The sequence below is a fragment of the Petaurus breviceps genome, unplaced genomic scaffold (genome assembly GCF_028583685.1).
Source record: "Petaurus breviceps papuanus isolate PSGF00001 unplaced genomic scaffold, PetGlider_PUasm1.0 90822, whole genome shotgun sequence".
In the NCBI taxonomy this organism is placed as follows: domain Eukaryota; kingdom Metazoa; phylum Chordata; class Mammalia; order Diprotodontia; family Petauridae; genus Petaurus; species Petaurus breviceps.
Genome location: NW_027187351.1, coordinates 4,176,130 through 4,196,025, shown reverse-complemented (window position 1 = coordinate 4,196,025; position 19,896 = coordinate 4,176,130). Strand labels below are relative to the sequence as shown.

The 19,896-nt window shown below is 36.6% G+C and overlaps 1 protein-coding gene across 1 annotated transcript in view; it reads right to left on the bottom strand.

Moving 5' to 3' along the window:
• Nucleotides 1–19,896, bottom strand: part of EFHC1 (EF-hand domain containing 1) — an 89,104-nt gene that overhangs the window by 52,484 nt on the left and 16,724 nt on the right. The window contains exons 3-4 of the mRNA XM_069070590.1: nucleotides 13,693–13,980; nucleotides 6,425–6,574 (exon numbers count right to left, since the gene is read on the bottom strand). Coding sequence (XP_068926691.1) covers nucleotides 6,425–6,574; nucleotides 13,693–13,980 — 438 coding nt within the window. The remainder of the gene's footprint in view (nucleotides 1–6,424; nucleotides 6,575–13,692; nucleotides 13,981–19,896) is intronic.

Here is a 19,896-nt window from a genome sequence, read left to right as displayed (position 1 = left end):
GAAAAGTAGAAAGGGGTATGGGAGAAAATATGGGAGAGAGCAGATTGGAGGAGGGGATATCCTGTGGGACTGCTGTTTTGGAGCAGTGGGTAGGGGAAAAACGGGGAGAAAATTTGTAACTCAAAATCTGGCGGAAACGAATGATGTAAATCAGAAGTTAATAAAGCATTTGGAAAAAAAAAAAAGAAACAATAATTCTCAAATTTGTATGAAGGTTAAAGACTATGTTCCATGGATATTTCAAGGTTTTTGTAGCCAAAGCCTTATGAGAGTGATGAGTACTATGATAAATCTTCTATTCTCTATAATTTTCTTGACAATGAAAAATAGTATTACAGTAATCAGAAGTGGAATAATCATATTTGCTCTTCATAAAAGATAATAGACTTAACCCTGCCACTTTCTGAGAAGGAATCCAAGTATTTGGAAAGGAGTACTAGAAGATTCATGAGACTAAAATTTTGGAAAGATGTCTTTTTGAAGATTTTTCCAGAAAATCCACCCAATATAATGGATATCTTTTTGTTTGTTTGTTTGTTTTAACATTTTTGGCTAGTAATATAAAATTCGTACTATTCACTCTTCAAAAAAAAAAAGGAAAGACCAGAGCTGAGTAGAAAATATGTTATTTATTAGAGACACATTTAAAATAGGAAGACACACACAGAGCTAAAATAAAGGGTTACAGCAGGATCCAATATGTTTCAGCTGAAGTAAAAAAGACAGGGCTAGCAATCATGATCTCATACAAAGCAAAAGCAGAATAATTAAAAGGGATAATCAGGGAAACTATGTTATGCTAAAAGGTACTATGCTAAAAGTATGTTTGCTAAATGATAATGAAGTAATATCAAAAATTTTTACAGCATGTTTCTATGGTAAAGCCCTTATTTCTCAAATATATACTCACTATAGAACTGAGTCAAATTCATAAAAACAAGAGCTGTTGTCCAATTGTTAAATGGTCAAAGGATATAAACAGGCAATTTTCAGAAGAAGAAATCAAAGCTATCTAAGCTATGTGAAACAAAGCTCAAAATCACTATTGATTAGAGAAATGTAAATTAAAACAACTCTGAATTACCACTTCACACAAGTGCTGGCAGGGATGAGGGGAAAACAGGTACACTAATGAACTGGGGGTGCAGTAGCAAACAGCCCAGCTATTCTAGAGAACAATTCAGAAGTATGCCCAAAGCGCTATAAAACTGTTCATGCCCTTGGCCCAGCACTATATCTATATCCCAAAAAGATTAAAGGAAAAAGCAAAAGGACCGATATGTACAAAAATATTTGAAGCAGCACTTTTTGTGGTGGCAAGGAATTGGAAATTGAGCGGGGCTCATTAACTGGGGAATGGCTAAACAAGTTGTGGCATATGATTGTGATGAAGTACCATTGTGTTATAAGAAATGGAGAGGGAAGTGGTTTCAGAAAATCATGGCAAGAACTACATGACTGATACAAAGTAAAGTGAGAAGAACAGGGAGATTATTGTGCTTAGTAACAGCAATAATGTAATGGTCATCAGGGCAGCTATGTGGGGCACTGATAGAGCACTGGGCTTAGAGTTAGGAAGTCTCATCTTCCTGAGTTTGAAACTGGCCTCAGACACTTAATACCTGTGTGACCCTGGGCAAGTCACTTTACTCTGTTTGCCTCAGTTTCCTCATCAGTAAAATGAGCTGGAGAATGAAATGGCAAACCACTCCAGTATCTTGGCCAAGAAAACCCCAAATAGGGTCGGAAACAGTCATACACAACTGAAATGACTGAACAACAACAATGATAATCGATTGTAAAAGACTTGGCTACTCTAATCAACACAATGATCCAAGACAATTCCAAAGGACTCCATGATGAAAAAATGCTATCCACTTCCAGAGAGAGAACTGATGAGCTCTTGAGAACAAATTGAAGTATAATTTTCTCACTTAATTTATTATTCTTGTTTCTTTAAAAAAATATGGTTAATATTGAAATGTTTTGCATGATTTCATATGTATAACTGATACCACATTGCTTGCCTTATTAGTAGGTGTGAGAGGGAGAAAATTTGGAACTCAAAATTTAAAAAAGAAAAGAATGTTAAAATAAATTAGTAAATTTAAATGTTAAAAAATATGCTTCATCAAAAAGAGCCATAATAGCTTCATAATGTGAGGTCATGTCACATTAAGCTTTCATCATAGGATAATTAAAACTAGTAGTTGAGGGTACTCCTGTAGATATAGTTTACCTATATTTTAGCCAACCATTTGATAAAGTATCATATACTGTAACTGCGAGGAAGATGAATAGAGATTAAACAATAATCCAATTAGAAAGAATTGAAATTTGTATAATGGCTAGACTCAGTGACTAGTTGTTCATAATTCCATGTCAATGCAGGTGGAGGTCTCCAGTGGGGTACCCCAAGGATGGCCCTGCCCTATTTAACATTTTTATCAGTGGCTTGTAGAAAGGCAAAGATGGCATGCTTGTGATGGGAGAGACAGCCAACACACTGAATAAGGAAGTCAAGATCCAAAAAGACCTTGATGGACAAGGGGAACAAATATAGTCTTACACATGGGTTCCAAAAATAATCCATTTCACAAGTAGAAGATAGGAGAAACCTGGTTAGATAGGAGTCTATCAAAAGTGCCTGGCAGTTTTAGTGGACCACAAACTCACTCTGAGTCAGCAATGTCATGTGACAGCGAAAGAAAGCCTGTGGTCTTGGGTTTTCATGCGATGTTCAGCTTCCAGAAATGAATCCCTAACCAGACTGCATCTGAAGTATTGTTCAAGTTAGGGGACCTCGATTTAAGAATGACACTGACAAATTGGAGAGCATCTAGAGAGAACAGCAACAGGATGGTAAAGGGCCTTGAGTCCACAACATATGAAGATTCAATGAAGAAACTGGAGATAGTTAGCCTGGACCACAGAAGACTCAGGAGGATCTATGACAGCTGTCTTCATGTATTTGAAGGGGGTATTCAGGTGGAACCAGAGAGATGTCCTAAAGTGCGACAGGCTGCTTTGATGGATTCTTTTTCATAGAAAGTCTTCAAGTTTCTATTTGAAGTGGATGACCACTTGATTGGCTATGTTGCCGCACAGATTTCTCTGGAGTATTAATTGGTCTAGATGACTACTGAGGCCCCTTCCAACTCTTGATTTCTGTTTTTCCAGTGAATAAGAAAAGCCTTACTATTTATGTCAGTTTTCTGGTTTATATTTATAGCCTTAGTAAAAAAACATCAGTAACTCAACATAAAAGGCTTTTTTTAAAAAGAGAAATCATTAGACTTAATGAATGGTAAGTGATGCTTTCTAAACTGAAAGGAACAAAACTCCTAAAAATCAAAGAACAGGGGCAGCCAGGTAGCACAGTGAGTAAGAGCACCAGCCCGAGTTGGGATGACCTGGGATCGAATCCGGGCTCAGATACTTAGCACCACACCCAGAAATAACTGGCCGTGTAACCTTGAGCAAGTTATTTAACCCCAATTGCTTAAAAAAAAAAAATCAAAGAACACCACAGTAGAGGCACTGAGTATACTGAGTATGATGGAGTATACTCAGAAGCCCCAGCTGACACCAAAAGAAGCAGAAAGTAAACTTTCTTACTTGGAGCCTAATGCCACAAAGGACTTAGCACTTCCAAGGTCCTGATCTTGAGGAGCAAGGCCCTGATCTTGGGGGATACTGTCAATATCTCTTAATCCCTCCTCCTGAGCATATTCCCATTATTTCTTTATATTTGACTCATCTAATTTTGTTAGCTAAATGAGTGGGTACCAGATTTAATTACATTCTCATGTAATCACTATGGAAGCTTAACATAATATTTCAGGAGACATTTTCCCAGAAAAGCACAGGTTACCTGAGGAGAGGGGCTATTTTTTTTGTTTTGTTTCATTTTTTAATGTTTGTATCCACAGAACATAGCAAAAAGCTTGGCACAAAATAAGAGCTTATGAAATGCTCGTTGAACTGAATTGAATGAAAGAGAATCAGTTTGCTTGTGCATCAAAGCTCAAATAGCTCATGGTCGGAGGATGGACCTTGGTTGAGCTATACTTGGCACAATCAGTTCAAAAGGAAAACTGGAACTCACTGAGTTTATCACCTATTTTATTTGCAGTTGGGGACAGCCAATAATTATCCTTTTTGATTTCCTTCCCAGAATTTCTGATTTATGCCAGGCTTCCACAAATCTCAGGACTAAGTCACCATGGTGCTTAGCAATTTCATTCTCTTATCTAATATTTTTGGTGTCTGAAGCAGTAGGCAGGCAGGGAGGGAGGGAGAGTCCATTAATGGGGTTACAGAACTGATAATCCCTCTGGGAGGAGGTTGTAAGAGAATGGGGGTTAAGGCAATAATCAGGACTCGGGGTTCTGTCCCACCTTAAAATGGAGCAGTTCAGACTGAAGGCCCCTAGGAAAGGGGACAGGGAAGGTAAACACAGAAGGGAAGTACAATGTATAGGAAAACTGTACAGGGACAAAGAGCCAGGTTCTGATGGGGATAGAAGGGCAAGTCACCCTTTCTGAGTATCAGTTTCTTCACCTGCAAAATTATATCCCAATATAATAGGTACTGCCTACTTCACAGAATTGTTGCAAGAAAAAAATATTTGTAAACTATAAAACGCTGTTTAAATGTTAGCTATTATTCTAAAATGATAAGGCACTTGCATGGCCACACGAGAAATACGAGATACAAGTATACAGCACCTTTGCCATTTCAGATCATATTATTTTGTCTGACATAAATGTCTGTGAAGTTCTTTGCTATACTTGTTTCTATATAAAATTTAAATTATAATATTCATTGGTACAGAATCCCATAAAAACAAAATCCCCAAAGCTGAAAAATTCCTCTGTTTGCTAAATTTTGGGGCTGGCTTCTACATGTATAAAGCAAATTTGTCATGCCTTGATTTATACTCCTGAGAACTAATGGAACAAAACTGTGGTCTATTGTCATAAGGAGCTATCTCTAGATATTGATTTTTTGTTTAGCACAAAGTCACAGAGATGGGCCTAAACTATGCTGGTCTTATTGATCTCTGTCAGGTTGTTCTGAGATAGCTGGTATTCTCATGCTTTTAATAAAAAATAATGTTTATATAATGCTTTCTTATATAAAACACTTTCTTCACATCCATCCTGTGGTATGATTATTCTGATTTTACAGAGAAGGAAGATGAGGCTTCAAGGAGTTCTGTGATCTGCTCACTAAGTATCAGAGGCAGGATATGAACTCCAATTTCCACACTCCTACATCCAAGCTCTCTGAGCAGAGCTCTCTGCTCTTAAAAGCAGAGAGGTACCTCAAAGGTACCCTGCCAGAGAATGCACATCAACCTGACAAAATTTAACAGGGAGGAATCTGGAATAGAATTTTTGTGAAATTACTATTTTGATATGAGAACCTCAACCAAATTCACCAGCTTTGGGGATGTCTCTAGACTTTGTAGTTTTTACCAAAGGATTCAATGAGAATTGCCTGTGCTTTAAAAGAATATGCGGTCAATTTAAGACCTAAAGCAGGAAGCAGATGTAATTCAAGAGTTTTGTTTTTTGTTTTATTTTTTTTCGTACTATTTACCTTCTCAATGGGTTGGAAGGAGAATGTTTGGGGCTCAAAATTAAAAAAAAGAATACTCTAAAAAATAAACATAATTTAAAACAGTAAAATGACAAAGGGGATGGTTTCAGAAAAATCTGGATTTATGTGAACTGATGCAAAGTAAAATGAACACAACATTGTATACAATAATAGCAATATTATAACAATAATCAACTGTGAAAGACTGAGCTAATCTGATTCATATAATGATCCATGGTAGTTTCAAAGGACTGATGATGAAAAATGCTCTCCACCTCCATAGAAAGAACTGATGAATTCTGAGTACAGACTGAAGAATATTTTTTCACCTTATTTTTGTTTGTTTTTTTTGCAACATTTTGTTAATATAAAAATGTTTTGCATGACTTTCCATATATAATGGACATCATATTGCATGCCTTTTCAATGTGTAGAGAAGGGCCTAAAGGAAGAAGCGAATTAGGAACTAAAAGTAAAAAAATGAATGCTTAAAAAAATTTATAATAAATAATCCTGGAAAGGAAAAAGAAAAGGTTTTTGTTGTTGTTTTGACTTTTTTACTTTGTAATTTCACTTCTTTAAAAATGGTATCACTCAGCTCATTTCTACAAATTGGGTTGGTTCTCTGGACTGAAATTAAGGTATTCCTACACCCATAATTCTGGATGAATTCAGACAGCATTGTAGCTACATGGATAAAACAAAGTTTTCACCACAACCTATTTTGATAGGTTCATTGCTAATAATATTCATTGCTAAGGGTAGGAAAATTTGAAAAGGGGTGCAGATCCACTAAGATATCCTCAGGCTCACTTACCTTTTTATCAAAGGCCAGAAATTGTTTAAATTGGTCAAAGTCTGATGGGGTGACATACATGCGGAGAGGTTTTTTCCGGAGTTCAGTGTAAGGGTCCAAAGCCATTTGCTCTGGTGGATTCAGTTCGATTCCTTGACTCTCTAAAAACACCTAAATAATTCAAAACACAAAATAATCATGTGTATTCCTGGAGATATTACAGAAGGCAAAATGAACTCTAACTAGACAAGTGAAACTATTGAAAGTTACAGACAACATGAAGTCAGGTTTTAGGAGTGCGGAACTGTTGACCTCTACTGTCTAGTCAACTAACAGTACTTCCCATCCAAACTGGGCAAGTCATATCCAGCCATATATACATGGAGATTATAATACAAAATTCCTTCACGGTGTATTAACTTATAAATATTGCTAGACAATACAACAGAGTGTAGGATACACTGGTATAAGAAAACTCAGACCTAAAAGCTGAATAAGGTCTGTGAAATTTAGCTAGGTGACAAAGTCAATAAGCATTGATTAAGTTCCTACTATGCACCAGGTACTTTGCAAAGCTCTGGGGATACAAAAAGTGGCAAAAATCTGTTCCTTTCCTCAAGGAGCTCACAATCTAATAGGGAGACAACATGCAAACAAATACATACAAGCACACTATGTATGGAATTTGTTCATTCATTTCAGTTGTGTCTGACTCTTTGTGACTCCATTTTCTTGGAAAAGATACTGGAGAGGTTTGCCATATCCTTCTGCAGCTCATGTGACAGATAAAGAAACTGAGGCAAAAAACTGGATGTTTGGTGAGCTTGTTTCTGAGACTGGCCCAGTTCTCTTATCATTTAGTATTGTATAATCCGAAACAATAATGAATGCAATATGTCCTTGTATGATGCTTTACTGACAATTTTTACTGTCCTCTTTACTTACATAAGCTATTTTGGAAATAATTATTTTAGCTTGTTATATTTTCACCAAAAAAGTCAGATTCTTGTTTTTAAATTTGGCTTTTTTTTGTAAATACATTTATAATTTTGCTGAAGGCATTAAGCTATGTTGTTGTTTTTCTGTATATTGGTAGGAGCTGCTTCAGTATAAAAATGGCTACTTTCATATTTGCAATTCTCTTATATGTGCTATTTGGCAAACAACAGTCCATATTCATATTACTTTACTGTGATTAAGCATATTATACTACTGAATAGTCAAAAGAAAAAAAATAACCTGATTTGGGGGAGCAGCACTTTATTTTACCACTAAGCAGCTCTGCCTAAATCTGTGTCCTGTTCAGCACCCTACCTTCCAGAATCTTCAGTGCCTGGAACCTTCCATTCCCTATGTCACTCCCCTAAATGGCCTTTCCCTTCTGGTAATATCTGATGTAGAAAACCCTGAACAAGACCCTGAACCTTTCTATGAAATCCCCAGTCTGTCCCCATTCTCTTTTTGTTCCGAGATATAAACCACTCTAGATTCTACCTTATCCCTAGTATGTGGTAATGGCCGTAGTGTAGGTGGTTGTCCTGAGATCCTTTTTGTCAGAGAAGGGAGTCCAGTTGCTGCCCTAATAAAATGAACTACTCAAATCATCTCCCACATCTATCAGATTAGCTGACAGAAGAGCTAAAGTTGGGGCCACCAACTAGAAGCAGTTCTTCCACAATGCCCTCCATAAACCCTATCTCTTTCTGCTATGACCAAATTAGATGAATCTTTCTCTGGTTATCTTCACTTTCCCCTCTGGGCTCCCACCACTGGGTATCCTCTTAAGCTAAAAGCTCTGTCTTGTAAATTAACATTAATTTGGTGACATGAAAATGTGCCCAATAAACGATTTTTGCTTTTAGTGTCTTCGGTTTTCTTGTTTTTTGCTTCTAGTGTCATCTTGCAAATGCCTTCAAATTGTATAAGCAACCTGAAATACTAACTCACCAGGTTTTGTATGATAATTCCCATTTAATAGAAGGAGAAGCTGAGGCTCAGAGAAAGGAAAGGAACTTGCACATTATCACATAGGTAGTTAAGTATCAGCCACAGAACTTCAACCACGGTCCCCTGGCATCTAGCCTAAATTCAATACATTTGCCATGATTCCATGAAACAAACTGGACCTAAGTTTACTAAATTCATCTACAAAACCTGATTTACTAACACTTAGGCTTTCTTTTTATTTCAGACTTATCAGTTCCACCCAATAATACAAAAGAGTTGCAGGCAACAACATTTGTCTATTTGTGGGCAGCAAGAACGAGCTGGTCTGAGTTGGCTGCACAACTAGATTTCTTACAGGTGTCTGAACTGGCTTCCCTTCCCAATGTAGAAATGGACCCAGACTAATGCAGATCTGAGGATTCCCCCATCTCCACCATCAAGGGAAACACTACCAGGAAAGAAAACAGTACCTTCTCAAGACTGCTAAGGTCCTTTCCTTCTAGCTCTAAAGTATTTTACTCTAATAAAAAGTCAAAATAAACTTTTGAATTAGATACAATCCTGAGTTTCATTTTGTTAATTCATTACAAATCAATATAATGAAACTTTTCACAGTCACTACTATTTTCCAATTCATCTTGATATCCTGTCTCCTTAAAGGCTTCATTCAATTAATCAATCAATCAACAGGCATTTATTAAGTACTTAGTGTCAGGAACTTTGCTAAGCACTAGGGATACAAAGAAAAGGGAAAAAATGATTGTTGCCTTTGGAGGAGCTCACATTCTAATGTACTTGACGATAAATGGTATTTCCTTGGGAAAAGGAAGGAGAAAGTACACTATAAAGAAATCTGAACATGTTTTAAAATTGGAAATACAACAGAAGTGTGGTTTTATGTTTTGGCAACAATGGAGGCTGCCTTAAGGCAAATGAGTAGTATGGCATAAATAGAGTAGGGGGCTTTTGTAAAAAATAGGTAAAGAATTTTGTAAAGAATTATGAGGGGAGCCAAGATGGCAGAGTAAAGCAAGAAATCGCCTGGACTATCCCAAATTCATCTCCAACAACCACAAAATAGCACCTCGAGATGAATTCTGGAAACAAAAAGATAAGGTGAAACAATTTTCCAGTCCAAGACAACTTGGAAGGTCACCAGGAAAGGTCTATTTCACTCAGGTAAAAGAGGAATGCAGTCCAGGGCTGGTACTGTCCCAGTAAGCCAGAAGGAGGCATAGAACCCCATGCAGGGCAGTGACAGGATCCCAACACAGCACCAGGAGAATGGCCAGGGCCCCTCTGCAGCTCCAGTGCAGCCGCAGGTAAAGAGCCATCCTTCCCCACCCCCACCTCCCATTCTGCAGCCCTAGTACAACACCAATCTAACAGCCAGGGCCTGTAGTTTCCAGCATAAGAAGTTTCGAACAGTGCACCCTCCACCCCAGGAGCTGAACTCAGCTTTAAAAGTAATAAATTCGGAAGAGGACAACATTGTAAAACCTCAAAGAAAAATAAGACTGTGTCTCAGGCCCAAAAAGAACTCCTGGAAGAGCTCAAAAAGGATTTCAAAAATCAAATCACAGAGGTAGAAGAAAAATTGGGAAAAGAAATGAAAATGATGCAAAGGAATCTTGAAAAAAGAGGCAAAAGCTTGATAATGGAAGCACAAAAAAGTGCAAAAAGATGTACAAAAATATACTGAAGAAAACCAACTCCTTAAAAAATAGAATTGGCCAAATGGAAAAGGATGTGAAAAAGTGAACTGAAGAAAATAACTCCTTAAAAATTCAAATTGGACAAATAGAAGCTAATGACTTCATGAAATATCAAAAATCAGTCAAACAAAATTGAAAGAATGAAGAAATAGAAGAAAATGTAAAAATACATCACTGGAAGAATCAGAAGACCTGGGTTGCATACCTAAGTATCCTCTGTACCTAAGTATCCTCACCATTAAAATAAAGTGACCAAACTATGGCAATCTCTAAGGTAATCTTTCATTTCTAGGACTTTATAATAGTAACTTTTGTTGTGATTTTTAGTTAATGAGAGAATTATATCTGAGGATACAATAGCAACAAAATTCTCTTCTAGACCAGTATTAAAATGTGATTTAAAAAAAATAACAAAAGGTAAAACCCAGTTGGTACAGCTAGTTTGTTTTCTTAACTTACTCAGTTAATGTTAAATACAGGATTTATCTGGGTCTGATGTTCTGCCATACCCAGATCCTTAAACAATGTCACAGAAATACCAATTAAATCCACAGTTAAATTCACACATAAATATTTATACAAAATGTAAAATAATCTGAAATTATGTCTAACTCTCCTTTGAGTCAATTCACTCTCAAAACACAAGTACATCTTAGTGACAATATGTACTTCTCATAGAAAAAATATTTGTATTAATTTTAATTATGAAATAGTTTACCTCAACTCTGTAACTTGGGTGGCTTTCTGTTTTACAATTTTTAAACGTGTATTGTTCAGCACTGACATTACATAATTGAAAAAACACTGTTTTTTGTTTAAAAATCATGTGCTTATAAAAACCAAAACATCAGTTTCTCTCAAAATGGCTTGTGAAAAGAAGGCTAGGCCACTTATGTTTGCAATATAACCATAACTTTCTTTGGGAGATGCTGCTCAAATAACAGAAGACTGGCTTTTCCTAACTTTTCCTTTTCCTTGATTTTTTTCTGGGAAGCTTTCTACTGAGCCTGGGCTGTCCCCTTTCCTAACACTGAACCATAAATTATCTGGATCTTAACATGTATTTGTTCCAAATCCATGCTGAAAATAAATCCAGGCTCAGGCAAAAAAAAAAAAAAAGGATAAACTACCTTCATAATTAATATTACTTGTTATCTTTTTATTTAATTTCAATTCTCAAAATTTAGGACATGTATAAGAACAAGTTAAAAACATTATGAAGCAAATTCTTCTTTCTGAAGATAATGGAAGCCAGCCTGTATAAATTCATGTTAGGATTATACAGGGTAGGATTTAAAAAAGAAAACCATTTCAAAATGACATTTTAAACATCTGTTCAGTCCACATAATTCCAGGGGTACATAGTTCATGTGCTGGAAAAATATAAGGTCAAAGCAAAGACAAAGAACACCCAAGCTATGCTGATATGGTGTAGCACAGGGAAAAGAGTCATAGACTTGGAATTAGGAGGACCTAGGTGTGAGGCCTACCTCTGACTCTAACTGGCTGTATATTTCTAAAGCAATTCAATTTCCTTTTCTGAGCTTTATTTATCTGAGTTTATCAATCTGTGATATGAGGGATAATAACAGCACCTTTTTCACAGGGCTGTTAGAAGTATCAAAGGAGATAATATATATAAAGCACTTTAACCTTAAAATCCTATATGAAATATGAGCTATTATTTTTATCCTCATGTTGCTTCCCAGGATCCTTATTTTCTTGAAAAATAAATATGGAGCTCTCTCCCACTTCCATATGCAAAAAATAAAAAAACAAAAGGGTATTTTTTTTCTCAGTTGCAGAATAATCAGCTACATAGCTTCTGCAGTAAACTGTGTTTTCACTGGTCACTAAATAAAAACTAGGCTTCCAGGGACTATTTAAGAATGGACAGAAGTGGGGCAGCCAGGTAGCACAGTGAGTTAAGAGCACCAGCCCCAGTGTCAGGATGACCTAGGGATTGAATCCAGGCTCAGACACTTAGCACCCACCCAGAAACACTTGTCTGTGTAACCTTGAGCAAGCTACTTAACCCCAATTGCTTAGGGGTGGTCAGGTGGCTCAGAGAGTAAGAGCACCAGCCCCAGAGTCGGGATGACCTGGGGATCAAATCTGGGTTCAGATACTTAGCACCACACCCAGAATTAACTGGCCGTGTAATCTTGAGCAAGTTACTTAACCTCAATTGCTTTAAAAAAAATAAAAAGAATGGACAGAAGGAAATGTTTTCTCCTTTCCAGACCCAGAAAAACTTGTTGCTTGTTCTCTGTGAGTGGAGCTCAGTCTTAGTAGGGAAGAATGTTATGAATTGATCCAAAATCAGAGAAGATGTGAATAGTATCAAAGCTATGATAGTGGTCATCTCGGTGATTGTGATGAAGATGATCGAAGTCAAGTGAGTTATCAATTCTATAAGTCAGAGGTTTTATGTACTCAATTTTTGTTCGGTCTAGTCCATTAAGTATTTCATTCATTAAAGCAACTCCCTCAGATCAAATGCTCAATAATGAACCCACATACAAAATGGGTTGTCCATATATACAAAGTCATAATAATTCCCATTGTATTTGTTTTTTTCACTTTTATTTTTTGCCTTATCTATGATTTCATTGGTGTAGCTAAATCCCTTAACTTCCTGGTAAGGAGATTTCCTCTATCAATGCAAAACTCACTTAGCCTCAGTTTCCTCCTATGTAAAATGGGGATAATAATAATATCTACCTAACAGGGTGTAACAGCAATGCTACTTGTAGTCACTGTGGGGGTGTGAGAACAATAACACCAGCATACAGGGGGGCTGCTAGCACAGGTTCTTTGATCTGCTTTTCTGAAGGAAAGCACCTCAAAAGAGGCCCACAATCTTATTTTAATCAAACATATATATCACTTACTTAAGTTCAGGGGAAAAGTTGACACCCTGAACTTCAGAGAAAATGCAAACAGAAATTACAAGCAGAAATAAGAACATAAAGACCAACAGACAGGCCTTCTAACCATCTGACCAAATAATACATACATCACAGATCAACAGCAGACAGATCCAATTGTCTGACCATTACATACATACATAGTTACTAGAGAGACAAACACCAACATCTGGGTTTTCAAAGCCAGGAGGGCTCCTTAATGGCTACCCACAGTCTCATCTGGCTACATCACTTGAACACTCTTCCTATCAGTAAGCCCCAAAGCAAAATGCTAACCTCAGAGTGTATACTCACACACATGTGAGTGCACACACACATACACACATACACTCACACACACATATACACGTATACACTTCTTTGGGGTCAGAGGGCATCACAACCCTTGTGACCCACTGCCTAATTACAAAGTAACAAAAGGTGTGGGCCTACCTGAACAACAAGCCTCCTCTAATCAAGCTTCTCTTGTAGCAAGCTTCTCTTGTAGGGCTCCACAGGAGGCCTATCAATGGGCGGTGAAGATCTTCAACTCCCATTAACATTACACAGAGTTGTTATAAGGACCAAATGAAATAACAATTTCTAAGCCTGAAAGTGCTATATAAATGCTAGTCATTATTATTCTTAAACAAAGTAGCCCCCCTTTAAATTAAAGTTATGTTGAAGGAATCATAAGATTCCAAAACTTATTCCATACCTGTGTAAAAGAGTCACAGTCAACAACACGGAATGTCTTCCCATAAATTGGGAGGTTAATACCCCGATTCAAGTCCTTCCAGTGATAATGGTCCCCACGGTCATTCTTGGGCAGTCTCTGACGCTTGATGAATTTGCCCTGAGGAATTCCAGAATTTTCCACAATAGGTTCCATGACTGACATGCTGTCATCCTCCAGGTAATAATAGATGACCACCTTTCGTATCCTATAATGCTCCTCAGTAGACAGAGGGACTTCCTCTTGGAAATAGGCATCAAATTTCAACACCTATAAAAACAGAAATTCCTCTCCAAAGGAGGAGAAAATGGTGACATTATTAGGTTATCAAATAATATTAAGCCTTTTCATGTACTAAGAAGCACCTGCACACATACTGTAATACTTCAGCAATCAATAACTTTGTTGATACACCACCAATGCACAACTCCTATCCCACTCAGCAGATGATCTTTAAGAATTATGACCACATGACCAATATGGTATTATGTTTTGCATTACTGAACATCTATAACCTATATCAAATTGCTTACTATTTTAAGGAAGGGAGTGAAAGGGGGGAAGAAAAAAAATTTTAACTCAAAAATTTTTTTACACAAATGTTTGAAATTGTCTTTACATTTAACTGGGGAAAATAAAATACTATTTTAAAAATAGAAAAAAATTGCTATGACTAAAAAGTTTATAACCCTGCAACAAATCCAGTGATGAGTCTCAACTGAATTTACTTCTATGGTGGTTCTTGGATAAAAAACAGACTCCATCACCGAATTCATATCTGACATCTATCCTTTTTGATAGGATCTGTGAGATCTTATACTCCTTAGGCATGGCCTTCAAGAGCTATGACAAGGAGTCATTGAGGTAGGCCTTTAGTGCAAGAAAAATTAAATAGAGTAAAGAAGACAAAAAAGGGAAGTAACAAATATTAGAGGGGCTACTGGAAAAATAGGATTATTAATAACTGTTGGTGGAGTTATGAATTGGACCAGGCATCTAGAAAGTAAACTGAAGTCATGCCCCATCGCTTCCATCCTCTAAGTGCTTAAGCCCTGTGACATTTATTCTCTCTCTCTCTCTAAGGAGATCTCAAAGATGTCAATTCTTCCAACTTCAATGATGTCACAGATCCCACAACATTTTTGAAAATGATAACAAGATTGCACTGTACTATAATTTTTAGTGTTCAAAAGATAATTTAAGGATCCTGGGCCAAGTTCCATTACCTTCAAAACTAACAAATGTCCATAGATGTTAATTGATGATATAACTATTCCTATAAAACCTTAATCCATCATAGAATCTTTTAAAAATGATTTTATTATAATTTCAACATCTGAGTGCACAAAATGTGCTAGGAAGCAAACATGATATATGTGTATATATATATATATATATATATATATATATATATCTCAAAAGGGGAGAAAATAACGTCTTGGTGAATGGGAAGTATGAAAACAATCTGAGACATCACTGAAAGTGACATGAAATTTAAAGTAGGCAAACAAATCAATGAGGGAATTAAATAAGCAATCAAATGAAGAGAAATAGAATAATGTGGAAAAAATGAGGCCCTAAAAACCTATTATGAGGAGGCTGAATCTGATGCAAAGGGCTATTGAAAGCTAGTAAGATATTTTTAAAAGGGAAATGATGTCTTCATGGTATATGGCAGGGATATAATAGTTGCTATAGTAATATTTTGTACTTATCTGGAAAAGAACTGACACTGTTGATCACTCACCCCTCTACCCCCTTGATGCTTTCTCATCCATTGGCTTCCCGAAACAATGTGCTCTCATTGTTTTCCATCTACCTCATTCTCTTCCCACCCTTTAAAGATGGGTGTTCCTCCTCAAGGTTCTGTGTGGCTCTTATCTCACTGTGCTGTCTCTTGATGATTACATCTATGTGCAATACTTTCACCTCTGTATCTTTAGCCCAGAAAGATCTTCCCACAGATGTGCAGTCCCACAATTCCAACTACATTTTGGATATCCTCACCCGAATACCTCACTGGCATCTTAAACTCAACATATCCACAATGAATCCCCCCCCCAAACCTGTTGTTCTCCCACCTTCCCATTTCTATTGACAGTATCATGTCTAGAGGCATTCCCTCGTCCTACCAGTAACACAGACTGAAAACTTCATTATCTTCGACTCATCCTTGCCTTTGCCTTTCCACTCTCACTACAGCCAGCCTGATTCCAGCCCTTGTTTTTGTATCACTGTAATTTTCAGCTCTTTCTCATCTCCTCTACTGTGTCCTGTGAACCCTCTCTTATTCCAAAGAAAAACAGTTAAGCAAAATCCACTGACAAAGTAACTTGTTCTGATGGCATCAAAACTTTTTAAAAATAGACTTTTAAAAAGGGAGAAGAGAAGAGAGGAGAAGAGAAAAGTTAAAAAGAGGAGAAAATAGCCCAGCACAATGCTTGGTACTAAATAAATGCTTATTGACTTGAGTGATAGAGAAGGTATTCTTTTGGCTTTTATTCGGAATGACAAAGATCAACAAAAGGGCCAAAATGACCTAAGTAACATTTCTCCCACTTAGTGTCTCTTTACTCAGCTACAGTCAGAAAGTATGAGATCTGAAAGATCTTAGAGAGAATCTTTTTAGCCTATGGATTCCTAACCTCTTTTTGTGTCATAGATCCTTTTGGCAGTCTAGGAAAACCTAAAGATGCCCCAGAATAATGTTTTTAAATTAAAAAAAAATGTGAGAAACCAAAGTTTAAGTGAAAATCAAGATGTAATCATTTTTTTACCCGTCTAAATTTACGGACACCCTGATATCTATCCAAAAAACCAATGGATCCCAGGTTAAGAACCCCTGGTCTAGGTCATTTTACAGAAGAGGAAACTAAGATAAATGAAGTTAATAGACCTGACCTAGGTCATATAAGTAAGTAGAAAGTGTGAAATCCAACACACTTGCCACTCTAAATGTTTCTTCAGTGGTTCCCTATTGCTAATGGGATATTACCTCAAGTTGTGCCAGGTTAGTGGAGTGGACTAAATGACTGTCTTTAAAAATTGATGAATAAATAAATGGATAGATGAATGTAATCAGCAAGGGAATTATTATACTCATTTATCATTCTACTTAAAATAAATAGGGGAAGATAGGTACACCGCCCTGGCATCTGTCTGGTAATGGGTCAGTAGCCCTCTTTACCATAACCCATTATTGTTACATGGGAAGACTATACCTATTCTGCCATGTATATATCATGGAACTATCTAAGAAAACAGTGAAGCACTTGGTCTATATCCCAAAGAGATTTTTTAAAAAGAGAGAGAGAAAAGGATCCAAAAATACAAAAATAGTTATAGCAGCTCTTTTTGTGGTGGCAAAGAATTGGAAAATGAAGATCAATTGGAGAATGGCTGAACAAATTGTGGTACATAAATATATAATGGAATACTATTGTGCTATAGGAATTGATGAGCAGGTGGACTTCAGAAAAACCTGGAAAGACTTCCATGAACTGGTGATGGGTGAAGTAAGCAGAACCAGGAGATCATTGTACACAGTATCAGGTATGATTGTTATGTATGTACTCCTCTCAGTAGTACAATGATCCAAGACAACTCCAAAAGACACATGATGGAAAATGCTATCCATGTCCAGAGAAAGAACTGAGAATCTGATTTCAGTTTGAAGCATACTATTTTCATTTTTTTATTTTTATTTTTCATAATTTCTTCCTTTTGTTGTTTCATCTTTGACTTCTATGACTAATGTGGAAATAAGCGTTACATTATTGCACATGTATGACCTATATAAGATTGCTTGCCATCTTGGGGGAGGAGGGGAGGAAAGGGAAAAGGGAGGGAGGGAGAGAAAAAAAACTGGAACTCAAAATCTCTCAAAAAATGAATGTTGAAAATTGTCTTTATGGTAAGAAGATTCTGAGAAGATGGCAGAGTATTTTCAGAAAACTCCAAGCTCTCCAGATTTCCTCCACAAACAAGACAAAAATAGTGTGTCAGGGTGAATGTAGAGCAGTAAAAATAAACGAGTTGGGGCAGAATACTGGCTACACTAAAAGACCACAAATCTTGGAACACTATATATCAAAGAGCAAAAGAACTGGGGTTGCAGCCAAAAATATCACCCAGAAAAGCATAATCCTGAATGAAAAAAAAAAGGATATTTAATGAATTGACAGACTTTCAGGATTTTGTTGCAAAAAGACTTGAAATCAATAGAAAATTTTATATACAAGATCCAAGAGAAATATAAGGTTAACATCAAAGACTAATTACAAGGGACTCAATAAGGACAGACAGGGGTGGCTAGGTGGATCAGTGAATAGAGCACCAGCCCTGGAGTCAGGAAGACCTGAGTTGAAACCTGGCCTCAGACACTTAACACTTACTAGCCCTGTGACCTTGGACAAGTCACTTAACCCCAATTGGCCTGCCTTCCCCCCTCAAAAAAAAAAAAGAAAAACATAAGGACAGACCGTTTACTTTTTATATGAGGAAATTTAAATTGTGTGTCTAAGATTGTTATTAGTAATTGGGTAGTTTGAGAGAAAGATTGGGGTAGAGCTAAGATGCTAAAAAGTAAACTGCCTAGAAAAGGTAAAAAGAGTAATGAGGTACAAGAGGAAGAACTGACACAGAGGAATTAGATGGGGAAGGAGGGCTGGTAGTTCTAGAACCCTACTCTCATCAGAAGTGGGCTAAAGAGGGAACAATACATACATATAGAAAGGTATAAGAGTCTACTAGATATAGAAAGAAATAAAAGGTCAAGGGGATAGGGAGGGGGGAAGGATAAAGGAGGGATTTCAGGGTAAGAGGAGAAGATAAGGGACGTATCTTGGGCGGGGTTGGTTAAGCAATAGGAGGGCAAGGTAGCAAGTAGAAGTAAAGTAGAGGAGTCAGGAGGGATAGGAAATAAGAGATATGCACAAACATAAAATAAAGATCAGAAGGAGAATTTATAACCATGATCTCAGACAAAGTTAAAGCTAAAATAGATTTAATCAAAAGAGAAAAAAAAGGGAAACTACACTATATGTCAGTCATATTAATCAACATTGTTTTAGACCATTTAAAATAACCAGACATGAACAGAGAACCAGTTCTGGAATCAGGAGGACCTGAGTTCAAATGTGGCCTCAGACACTTGACACACAGTAGCTGTGTGACCTTGGGCAAGTCACTTAACCCCAATTGCCTTGCTTTCCCCCATCCAAAAAAATAAAATAAAATAACCAGACAACATAAGGTTGGAAACAATGAGTTGGTGGACTTAGAAAAATAGGGAAAGACTTGGACCTATGAAGGAAGACATTATTCACCCTCAGAGAAATAGAGGACAAACAAGTATAGTACAGTCCTACACGGATACATATGAATGTCTATGTCTATATATAATTATAGATACCTAAGTATATATATGAGTATGCAATTGCATGTATGCATATATATGTTTATGTACATAAATATATGCATGTGTGTATATCTGGTACGTGTGTGTATATACATATATATATATATTATATGTATAGCTTGTATGTGTGTATCCAGGCTGGATTGTAGCATTGGTGTGGTAGGGATGGGGGAAAACAAAGTAAAAAGTGCACAGCAGAGAACAAAGAAAACTTCCAAGGAAGGAAAGAAAAGATGGACAGCTTGGAACACAGCATGTAGTATTTATTATATAGGCTTTCTTGAAATGGAAATTTATTGTATAAATATTGTATATTTTGAATCCTCTCTTACATTCTGCTGTACATAACAGCAATTCTTTTATTTCTTTTCTTATTTTGCATTTGAGTTGTAATATTTAAGTGTATAATGTTTCTGTTTTTTCTTATTGTGTATTTAAGTCTAAAATAAATAAATTTTAAAACTATCTTTTCATGTGATTGGACAAAACAAAATAACATTAAAAAATTTTTTTAAAGAAAACATGGATGACTCAGCATCAACTCTTTTACTACTGAGTATTTCAGCCAGTGTGAATTATTATTTATCACCAATTAATACTATTTGAACCTAACTTTATGTGACTAGAGATTGTTCGAACCCAGAATGTCACCCTGATCTCAGTACCTCTCCAGGAATGACAATGATGGTTACATAGAATTTTGGCTTCCCATAGGTCCTGGATCAACCCAAAACAGTTTTGTTTTGAGTCCCCACACCGAGGTCTTG